This window comes from Oryctolagus cuniculus, chromosome 11, assembly GCF_051225735.1.
Source record: "Oryctolagus cuniculus isolate XC-2025 breed Fujian yellow rabbit chromosome 11, ASM5122573v1, whole genome shotgun sequence".
Classification (NCBI taxonomy): domain Eukaryota; kingdom Metazoa; phylum Chordata; class Mammalia; order Lagomorpha; family Leporidae; genus Oryctolagus; species Oryctolagus cuniculus.
Genome location: NC_142877.1, coordinates 59558465 through 59569631, shown reverse-complemented (window position 1 = coordinate 59569631; position 11167 = coordinate 59558465). Strand labels below are relative to the sequence as shown.

General features: G+C 55.1%; 1 protein-coding gene across 2 annotated transcripts; it reads left to right on the top strand.

Moving 5' to 3' along the window:
• Nucleotides 1-222: 222 nt before the first annotated feature.
• SDR9C7 (short chain dehydrogenase/reductase family 9C member 7) lies at nt 223-10448 on the top strand. Of its 2 annotated transcripts, none has more exons than XM_008274190.5 (4): nt 223-679; nt 3878-4136; nt 4763-4926; nt 8904-10446. In XM_008274190.5, exons 1-4 carry the CDS (start codon nt 379-381, stop codon nt 9119-9121), a joined length of 942 nt encoding a protein of 313 aa, XP_008272412.1. In that variant the 5' UTR covers nt 223-378; the 3' UTR covers nt 9122-10446. The 2 variants fall into 2 exon arrangements, with proteins under 2 accessions (XP_008272412.1, XP_089164682.1); XM_089308556.1 differs by having other exon boundaries at nt 235-654; nt 8904-10448.
• Nucleotides 10449-11167: the final 719 nt, after the last annotated feature.

The following is an 11167-nucleotide window of genomic DNA, read 5'->3' as shown; positions in this document are numbered from 1 at the left end:
TCAAGCTACCTCCCTCACCCCACGACACAGAGACCCCTCCTGCCACCCACCTGGCCCGTGGGGGCTTTCCCGCATCCTTGGTGTCTTCAGCCATCAGGGCAGGGACAGGGAGGGAGGCGGCCAGCAGGGCTGTCAGAGGTGACAGGGCTTCAGGTTGAGCTTGAATTTCTTGCATCCGGACTAATTGGTGTGGTGACACATCCACCTATAAAAATTACAGAGTGGCTCACTCAGGGCCCCGCATCTGTGGCGAGGGGTGGAAGGCAGGGAGCCCTCCCGTGTGGGCTCCGCAGACTGCCGGCCAGGGCTCCAGGACCAGCCTCTCCCGCCGTCCCCAGAGCCCCGTGCTTCTTGGCCGGCCGCCCCCACCCAGGCCCCATGGCGGCTCTCACAGACCTCTCCTTTATGTACCGCTGGTTCAAGAACTGCAATCTGGTCCCCCACCTCTCGGAGAAGTTCGTCTTCATCACGGGCTGTGACTCCGGCTTCGGGAACCTGCTGGCCAGGCAGCTGGTGGAGCGGGGCATGCGGGTGCTGGCGGCTTGCTTCTCCGAGGAGGGGGCCCAGAAGCTCCTGCGGGAGACGTCCTACCGGCTGCACACCACGCTCCTGGACGTCACCAAGACCGACAGCATCCGGGCGGCGGCCCAGTGGGTGAGGGACCAAGTGGGCGAGCAAGGTGGGGCAAATGGCTTTTTCTTTGCGTTCTTCAGGTTAGCCTTCCCGACTCTGTCCATGACCCACAGCATCTGATAGCGCCCGGGGGCCTGGTGTCCAAAGGGTGGGAGAGGTGACGCAGGGAGCCACCCATAGCTGGCCGAGGAGGTGATTTCCTGGGAACACGTCTTTTCTCTCCCTGAAGCCCAGCGGGGGACAGGGCAGACTGGCAATAGGAGGGAGGGAAGGAGGGAGGGGAGAGGGGGGAGGGAAGGAAGATGCATTTTGTTTGTCCAGACGCGGCTGACAGAGGTGCCTCACCGTAGCCCCTCTGGAACACACCCACATCTCTGGCTGGGGTCACAGCCAGTTAAGCCTCCTGCAATGTGGGCATTCCATATGGGTGCTGGTTCACGTCTCGGCTGCTCTACTTCCTATCTAATTCCCTGCTAATGTGCTTGGAATATGAGCGGAAGGTGGTCCAAGTACTTGGGTACCTGATACCCACATGGGAAACCAGGATGGAGTTACTGGCTACTGGATCAGCCTGGCCCAGCCACAGTCATTGCACTTCCCGAGTGGGGAGCATCCGCTCTCCTCCCTGTCAGGCAGGGGAGCAGATTTTTTTTTAGATGTTATTTATTTATTTATTTATTTATTTGAAAGGCAGTTACAGAGAGAGAGAGGGAGAAACAGAGAAAGAGATCTTCCAGGTACTGGTCACTCCGCAAATGGCCAGGAGCCAGGAGCGTCATCCGGGTCTCCCACATGGGCAGGACATGGGTCATCTTCCGCTGCTTTCCCAGGCGCATCAGCAGAGAGCTGGATGGGAAGTGGAGCTGGCGTCGCAGGTGGCGGCTGAACCCGGCTGTGCCACAACGCTGGCTCCAGGCCCCAGGCCCCCGGCCCCCAGCCCCTGGCCCCCGGAGCGGAGCGGAGCGTGAAATCTTTTCTCTTCCTGTGTCACGCTGTGGCTGTTGGTTTGACTCGGGGAGAATGCCTGCATCACAGCGTCTGCTCCTAACTGGCAAAGGAGGCTGGGTGCCCACAGGACTCTGTCCAGCGACTTTCCGACACGCAAGGCGTGGGCGTGGACATGGATGCAGGGACGGGAGGAGCAGGAAAAGCGGGTTGCAGCCTGGGGCGGGTGGGGGCGGTCCTCGTCCAGAAAGGGGTGGAAGTGCACGGCGGGGCCGCAGAGCCCTGCTTAACCTTCTCTCCACAGCCTTTGTCGTTGTGCAGTGCACAACGCCTTTTACTCTACTTTTCTGATTTATCATAAATATTTGTTAAATGAACTAACTAATGAATAATTCAGCAGGGGTGAGCCTCTTTCCTCCACAGGCTGCCCGGCACCTCCCTCCCTCACCCCTGGGCCACACAGGGGAGTGACTCACCAAGTAGCTTAGTTTCCCACTGCACTGGGTGTACCTGTTTCAGGTAACAAATTACCGTGTACCTCATGGCTTAACATGACTCAGCTTTAGGACCTTGTAGGACAGAAGCCCAAGATGGACCTCCCTAGGCTAAAGCCATGGTGCTGGCAGAGTAGCGCTCCTTCCGGAGGCTCTTGGAGAATCCCTTCCGTTGCCTTCTCCAACTCCTGGAGCCGCCTGCATCCCTTGGCCCCCGGCCGCATCCTCAAGGCCACAAGGTTGGGCTGGGTCCTTCTCCATCTCTGGTTCCCTGGCCTCAGTCTCCTTGTCCACTCCAGAGGATCCTTGTGATGATACCGGGCCCCCAGGCTGATCCAGAGTCGCCTCCTCCCTTTAGGGCCAGTGAGGCGCAACCTTGATCCCATCTGCTCTTTCCCACGTAACCAACACAGTCACAGGTCCCCAGGGTGAGGGTGCGGACATCTTTGAGGGGCCTGGGGAGAGAGCGGAACGTGTTGGAATGTGCAGGAATCTTGGGGCTGTGGGGGCCAAGGACGGGGTGCAGTCTGGGGGGAGGGAGGGAGAGGAGACAAGGCTGTGGGATCACGGAACCCTTGACTGAAGGAGCTGGAAGGGGTCCATGAGGACCATTTGGAGGCCCTGCCAGTGACTTTGGCATTGCCCTCCCCGCAGTGGAGTTGGCCTTGGAAGCTCCATGTGTAAAGCAAATGCAAGGAGAGCCACCCCGCACTTCCCCCTGACTTGCAAAATGCAGGCTGGATGCAGGCGCTCTCACCCAGCCCGAGACCCGAGACCCGAGACCCGAGACCCATGGAGGGGAAGTCACTCGCTCAAGGTTGGAGGTGGAGCCCCAAACCCCTGCAGAGCTGGACAACACTACCCAACATCTCTCCTGCCCTCTTTATCCCAACCCAGTTTAAATATCTCAGCGAGTCCTTTTCACCTTTCCCATAATCATTTCGTTTGAATAGGTTGTGTCTTTACCTACACATTGTTCTTCTCTGGTGTGTGAGCCCCTGGAGGGAGAGGTATGTCTCCTTGGTCCTGTAATTGGCAGAGAATAGAATGAAGGTGCGGATGGATGAGTGGCTGGCTGTGAGAACGAACGCATGGAGGGAGGGACTGATTTTGGTAACGTGAAGTGAGTACATTTCTTGTGCTCTGGTGAATAGAGAAGGGGAGGATTTACACATGAATTCACTGGGATGACAAGGACACTGCTTAGCCCAGAACTAATAACTTGGTGCTCTTAGCTGAAGCTGGGACTGTGGCCTCGACAGAGCCCCCGCCGACCGGCAGGCTTTATGTGAATGTCCCTTAGGGAGAAGACTAGTAAAAGGCTGACGCGCTTTAGGCTGTTATAGCTCCACACCCCAGGCCCCAAGCCAGGTGCTCTTGTATCTTTATTTTTTTTAAAGAATTATTTATTTATTTGAAAGGCAGAGTTAGAGAGAGAGAGAGAGAGAGGCAGAGAGATATCTTCCATCTACTGGTTCACTCCCTAAATGGCTACCACAGCCAGGGTTGGACCAGGCCAAAGCAAGGAGCCTGGAACTCCATCCAGGTCTCCCACATGGGTGCAGAGGCCCAAGCACTTGAACCATCTTCTGCTGCTTTTCCCAGGCCCTTAGCAGGGAGCTGGCTCAGAAGTGGAGCAGCCAGGACTGGAACCAGCACCCACGTGGGATGCCCGCATTGCAGGCAGTCTGCCCCTGTCCTGTGTTTTAGGCACCTGCACTACCTTTCTCAGACCCTAAGCTGGCAGGTACTGGATAAGCACTGTTGATTTTCTGTGGTTCTTTGTCCCTTCATCTCATTCCCAGGCCTCTGGGCCCTGGTGAACAATGCAGGTGTGGGCCTGCCCAGTGGTCCCAACGAGTGGCTGACCAAGGAGGACTTTGTGAAGGTGATCAATGTGAACTTGGTGGGTCTGATTGACGTGACCCTGCACATGCTGCCCATGATCAAGAAGGCCCGGGGCAGAGTGGTCAACATGTCCAGCTCTGGTGGGCGTGTGGCTGTCATCGGTGGTGGCTACTGTGTCTCCAAGTTTGGTGTCGAGGCCTTCTCTGACAGCATCAGGTGACTGGGTCCTAGGGTCACCCCGCTCTGGGTGGGAATCCTGGGGGTTTTACCTAGGGAGAAAGGGTCAGGGGGGATAGCGTGCGGGCAGGGCCATTCTGGAGGGAGGAAGACAAGACTTCTAGAGGCCTTCTCCAAGGACCAGGCAAAGAAGGGATGAGAAGAGGGGGCTGGAGAGCCACCAGGTGGGTCCTCTCTGGTGCCATCCCAGGGTGACTAGAACCCTGTTTGGGCCCACGGGTGTAGGACAGAGAGGCCTGGGGGCACAGGTGCTACAAGGGGCCCTTGGAGGAGTCTTCTGTGTAGCCCTTGTATAGACCGTGTCACCCCAACAGCCACGTGGGTGCTGGGTGTGGGGCCAAGAGTGGGAGGAACTGGTGGGTGTTGAGGTCTTGGCCTCGATTCTTTATCGGCCTCCTCTGGGCTGGGTTTGCCTAACACAGTTGCTCAGCCTCTGCGGGGCCAGGCTGGGGAGGGGCCCAGCCCTAAGGAAGGGCTTTTTCTGCTTGAATGCAATGAGCGGGCCAGGGTGGGGAGAGCACTGTCAGTTCCTGGAGAGACAGGTCCCTCCAGAGAGATGGCTATACCCTTATGGCCCAGTTTGAGTGTGACTCTTAATGTCCCAGGCGTGAGCTCCACTACTTCGGGGTGAAGGTTAGCATCATTGAGCCTGGGAACTACCGGACATCCATCCTGGGCAAGGAGAAGCTGGAGGCACGCTTGCGAAAGCTGTGGGACAGGCTGCCGCAGGAGACCCGGGACAGCTACGGCGAGGAGTACTTGCACACCTGTGAGCTGCCCGGGGGGGGGGGGGGGGGGGCAGTGGGGGAGGGCCGGGGACATTGCTGGCATTGCTGACAATTGTTCAGTGTCCAGATGAAGGGTTGGAAGCTCCCAGGGGTCCAGAGCCCAGGGCACACAGCTAGTGGCCAAGCTGGGGTGTTCGAGAATGGAGACCAAGCAGTGGCACCATAGCTGCTGGGGTGATGAGGGGATCAGGAGAGAGACTTCCCATACTTGGCATCTACCACCCCACCCCACCCCGACCTCGACACCGTCATGCAGGTGAATGCCGTGACAGCGTGCCGAGATGAGTGGCATGGCTCCTGGAGCCGGGATTCCCGGGTTCAAGGCTGGTACTGCCAAGTCCCAGCCAGGAGACATCGCACATGTGTGGTGTCTTCCCACGCCGCTGTGCCAGTGCACTTTCCACAGCCATAACAGCCAGGGCTGAGCACTGGATAAAGAAAAGGAGCTTATTTAGCTCAGAGTGTGACAGATTGAAAGTTCAAGATCAATGGTGGCCCCACTGGGCCCGCCTCGGATGTGGGCTTCATGCAGGTGGCATTGCGGTGGCAAGGGCTCATGGGGAAGAGGTCACAGAGCAAAACACGAAGCCGCCTGGCTCGAGGGTCAGCTGGGCTTTTTGTAGCAACTTGCTCCGTGGGGACTAACCAGGCTCCCTGAGCAATGCACGAATCTCTTCGGAGGTTGATGCCCCAATGACCTCATGACTTCTCGGTAGGTCCCTCTCCCTAAAGGTTCGCCCACCTCCCAACACTGCCTCCCCAGGGACCGAACCTCTGGGGGTACACTCTCAGATCATAGTCCAGTCATAGCAACCTCAGTTTTCTCATCTGTGAAATGGAGCTAACGACAGCGCCTATTTCACAGGGTGGCTATGAGGATGCGTAGGTGGGAAGTATCTCACACCAAGTGCTTGTTAAATAAAGAGGAAAATGAGCACTGGGTGTTTAAAGGGAGCTTCCCGTGCTCTCCCTGTGCTGAGGGTCACCCGCAAGCCTCAGGTGCCCTTGGAGGGTGGATGAGGGACAGCTCCGCTGCCCCCTGCCCAGTTTAGTGTGGCTCTTCCAGTGGGGGCGGGGGCAGCCGCTGTGGCGCGTGGTAGTGGGAGGCCTGCAGGAGCAGGGGAGGAGGAACTGGTCCGAAGGCCTGATGGAACATCTCCTGGTGAGGGAGAAGCAGAAAGCCCCGTAGTCACCGGCAGCTTCTGACTCAAAGCCGGCCCGTGTGGTTTCAGCGGAGGATGACTCGCAACACCTCCCAGCTCTCTCCAAATTTGGCTCCACTGGCCGGGAGGCAGAGCACCCCTAAGAGTCACCCCAGCCGCCGGTACCTGGGACAACCTCTGCCCATAGAAGCAGGTTCCGGCTCACAGTGCAGGCAGCTCCCTCGGCAGTCGCAGTCGCAGTCGGCTGTGGGCTCTCACAATGGGGCCGCCACCAGCCAAGAAGCTGGGCTGGTTCTTGGAGGGCTCGGGAGGTGTGCCACCCCCCCAAGCCAGGTCAGAGCAAAGCAGCCGCACTGCCAGCCCTGCCCTCGCTCCCTCTGGACCTCAGCCACGTCCCACATTTCTCTGATCTGTTTTTTGTTTTTTTGTTTTTTTTCCCTCTCTCACTTGGGACAGACTTTTCTGTCCTGGTCAGGTTCTTAGGCTTGGAACCAGGCCACCCAGGTACGCATTCCAGCTGCCTGCTCACCTGGGGGAGGAGACTTAACCTCCCAGTACTCTCAGCTGCAATGAGTTCTGAGAATCAAGCAAATGAAGCTATGTAAAGCACACAGACTAGCGCTGGCCCCTGGTGACCACGGCGGGTTTAAAAGCTGCGTAGTTGGTATTATCTTTGCTTGGACTGAGTGAGGCTTCCTTCTCTTCCAAACGCTGCCACCTACACACTGTAGGTTCCAGTATTGCAAAGAGAGATTTTTTTTTTTTTAGTATTTATTTATTTATTTGAAAGGCAGAGTTACAGAGAGACAGGGAGAGGCAGAGAGAGAGAGAGAGAGAGAGGTCTTCCATCTGCTGGTTCACTCCCCAGATAACTGCAATGGCCAGAGCTGTACCAAACTGAAGCCAGGAGCCAGGAGCTTCTTCCAAGTCTCTCACGTGGGTGCAAGGGCCCAAGCACTTGGGCCATCTTCCACTGCTTTCCTGGGTCATAAGCAGGCAGCTGGGTGGAAAGTAGAGCAGCTGGGACTCGAACCACACAGGTGGCAGCTTTACTTATTGAACCACAGCACCAGCCCCCAAAGAGAGATCTCGAAATCATAATTATCTGCAGACTGAAGTGATGAATCCTTGATGTACACACAGAAACACTGGGTGAGCTGACTGCAATCACTCAATCAGGTCTGGGGCAGGTCTCCAGCCACCCCGGGGTTATTTTAGTAACAGATTCTCCTGGGTGCCATGCATCAGTGGAGCTCAAAACCAAGACAGCCATTTCTGCACTCAATACAGAGTTCAAGGGGAGGCCACCGCCTGCGGGGTGCTGAGAGGGGCTGCAGAGTAGCTGGGAGCCTCAGACAGAGCTCAACGAAAACAGACTTAATGACCCACGTGGCTAAGGGCCATCCAGGACAAACACAAGGCCTTGAATGACAGCCAGCCACTTGAGTCCACAGTGGCCTAAGACTGCGTTGGGGGCAGCATTTCTATCTTCTCATGTAGTTTTATTTATTTTTTTTTAATTTTTGCTTGCCATGAAGCACTCACACATGTTTATGGGGTAGAATGCAATATCACAACACATGCGCACCGCATAAGCCAATCAACCTTGCCGTTCCTCTATCTTTGTCTATCTGGGGCCTTGCCACTCTGTATGCAACCTATAATTCCTTATTGTGAACTACAGCCACTCCACCGTGCTGGGGAGCACTTGAACTTGTGGTGACTTCTACCCGATGGATTCTGGTGGCTTTTTTCCATCATCCAGTATGTCTATTTCTGAATAACATTTTTTTTTCTTATGCGCTTTGGTAGAAAACGTGGAAATTCAGGAAAGGGCACAGAAGGAAAACAGACACTCTGCAGTATGTGAGAATCCTATCAGTGAGACAGGGTTTTCCCTTCCTCCAATTTTCCATGCACACATATATATGTTTGCTCCTGTCTTGCCCCCTCATCTCCCTGCCTTGCATCATCCAAGCATTGCTGTCCCCACTTTACAGACTGTGAGAGTTTAAACTCAAGGTTTTGTAATTACGAAGTGGCACAGTTAGAGGAAGAACCAGGCACAGCTCTCATCGCGGGTCTAATGCAAGAGTAGGAAGTCCATGCACTGCACTCGGCAGGAGAAATACGATTATTTGCTATAACCTGACAAGTGGCTGTTTGTGAAAGGTCAATGCCAGGGGTGGTTGGCAGAGCCACCTGAGACATTAGACCCAGCAGCTCAAGGAAACGGAGCTTGGATGGCACTCAGAAGCAACCACCTCGGGGCCGGCGCTGTGGCGTAGGGGTAAACAGCCGCCACTTGCAGTGCCAGCATCCCATATGGGCACCCGTGCAAGTCCTGGCTGCTCCACTTCCCATCCGGCTCTCTGCCATGGCCTAGGAGAGCAGTAGAAGATGGCCCAGGTCCTTGAGCCCCTGCACCCACATGGGAGACTAAGAGTAGGCTCCTGGCTCCTGGCTCCTGGCTCCTGGCTCCTGGCTCCTGGCTCCAGGCTCCTGGCTCCTGACTCCTGGCTCCTGGCTCCTGGCTCCAGGCTCCTGGCTCCTGGCTCCTGGCTCCTGGCTCCAGGCTCCTGGCTCCTGGCTCCTGGCTCCTGGCTCCTAGCTTCGGATCGACACCGCTCCAGATATTGCGTCCAATTGGGGAGTGAACCAGAGGATGGAAGACCTCTCTCTCTCTCTCTGCCTCTCCTTCTCTCTCTGTGTAACTCTGACTTTCAATCTTAAAAAAGAAGAAACCACCTTTCACAAACAGTAACAGACCCTTTTGTGTTTGTGCCCTGAAACAGATACCGAGAAGTTGAAACACATGATGCAGCTGGCAGAGCCGAGATTCAGGGCCGTCACCGACAGCATGGAGCACGCCATTGTCTCCCGGAACCCCCGCATCCGCTACAACCCCGGCCTGGATGCCAAGCTCCTCTACCTCCCCCTGGCTAAGCTGCCCACCGCGGTGACGGACTTCATTCTGAGCCGCTACCTCCCAAGGCCGGCAGACAGTGTCTGAGCTGGGCAGGCTGGAGCCGTGGTGGGTGGAGTGTTGAGGAGGCGGTGGGGGAAGGGACGACACGGTGGCAAGCGGGGGCCTCGCCCGTCCCGGGGGTACTTGCTGCTAAGGACACTTTGCTAGGCTGATGCCCACCACCGGCGGATTGACCTGTAACTTCTAACAGAGGAGTGGCTGCCTCTGCCCACACCCTGGGGCCCAGAGGCCGGAAGTGGTCTTGGCAGGCTCAGAGCGCTGCGGCGTGGCAGAGGACGTCTTCCGCCTGGAGAAGTCAACGAGAGGAGACTCACCGCCTGCTGGGGTGCAGTCCATTGGGAAACCCGGAGAATATGGCCCCGGGGGGACTCGAACCCCTTTCCTCCTGGGTCTGCAAGCGCGCGCTAAGCCCGCTCACATGGCCTCTTCCTGGAGCAGGCGGGCAGTGCGAGAGTAGGTCGGACAGTTTAAAAAAACGCTTTCTCTCTTCAGATTTCTCTTTTCATAGGTGATTGGGCTCCGCATGAAACAACATTCGTTTATTTGCTCACCATGGATGAAATATTCAAATATTTATCCAGTGCCTACTACCCATGAGGCACTGCATAGTTGCTGGGAGGTGGAATGGTATAAATATGATTGAATCATTGTCTTTTTTATGATTTGTTTGTTTTGTTTTAGCACAATGTCTGGTAGTAGGGATAGGATGAACAGTGATAGAAAGAACAGAAATTAGAAACTACATTTTTAGAGAGATCATGGATGCCATCGCCCAGTAACTTCTAGATGGAGCTATACATCGTCATCACCCAGTGAACTAAAGCTACAGCTCCGTGGGCCCCAGTGTTAGAGTGATCTGATCCAGTAGGCCTGAGAGCGAGCCCAACAGTGTGTATTTGCACCTACAACCTGGCTGACGCTGATGCCTTAGGGCACTTGGGAGCCACTGATAGTTCCATGGACAAAATAACCAATGCTCAGAAGACAGAGGGGTCTACCCAAGGACCCCAGCTCACTGGCCAAGGACAGAGCTCAGGTGTTCAGACCCCCAGACCTGGGATCCTTTTTCCATCGTCAGAGAATCAATTGCTTAAATTAGGGACACCATCAAATGAGTCTTGGAACTAATTCTTTCACAAAACCTTAAATTTCTGGCGTAAGTTCTGTTGAAAATACTTTTTTGATCTTGACGAGTGGTCATGTAACAGAGGTCAAGTTTGAATTTTTTAATTAAAATGTCTTGAACTTGTGTATCCGCAACATCTGGTTGAACTTGAAAACAAGAATGTGACTTAATTATATCCATAGCTAAGACTATTTTTCCAAATAAGATAACAGTCACAGGATCCAGAAACTAGTGTGTAACATATCGTGTTTTTTTTCTGGGGAGGGGGGTACCTTGCAACCCACTACTGTCTACTATTTGCAGTAGTTCTGTTCATGGTATCAAATTCCGAATCAGGAAGAATGCATTAAGCAATAAGCAACAGAAAAGCCAACCCACGCTGACTCCAACAGTGGAGCACCGACAGGACCCTGTGGCTGACTGCTGACGTCAGCACCTGGGCTCTGTCTGAGTCTGTGCTCCGCCATGCAGCTGCCATGAATTCCTTAATCATGGGACAGGATGAGGGTGTTGGGGAACTGGTCACGGTGCCTACTGCCTCGGAAAATTCAAAACTCAGACCCACGCACTGTTGAGAAGGTTACAGAGGCCCAAAAGTAATTTTCTTAGTTGAAGACACAAACACTTTATGAAGGAAATCAGGACTAGGAACTACTTTGAGATCCTAACGTATGCTTTTCCGCAGTTCCTTGTTTTCTCGCTTCCTCTTTCCCCGCGGAAGTGGGTAGCCATTGGCACTTCACGACCTGGGTGAGATGTGGGAGAGGCCTGGACGCAGATTTCCTCCAGCTTGAGTTTCCCCGACTGCAGTATCTTTAGAAAACGTGCAGAGTTTGGAGAAAGAAGCAGAAGGGTGTGTGAGCTGTGGGTGTCCACACGTCTCAGAGAAGCAGTGCCTTTCCCCTAACGCAAGGAGAGTCACTGGCCCATGGGAGAGGAGGGCA

Excerpts from the sequence above, each read along its gene's own strand:
- SDR9C7 (XM_008274190.5), top strand. The coding sequence starts at position 379 with ATGGCGGCTCTCACAGACCTCTCCTTTATGTACCGCTGGTTCAAGAAC. Across the intron at positions 680-3,877 it reads GGACCAAGTGGGCGAGCAAG|GCCTCTGGGCCCTGGTGAAC; the intron begins GTGGGGCAAATG and ends TCTCATTCCCAG. Across the intron at positions 4,927-8,903 it reads CGAGGAGTACTTGCACACCT|ATACCGAGAAGTTGAAACAC; the intron begins GTGAGCTGCCCG and ends GCCCTGAAACAG.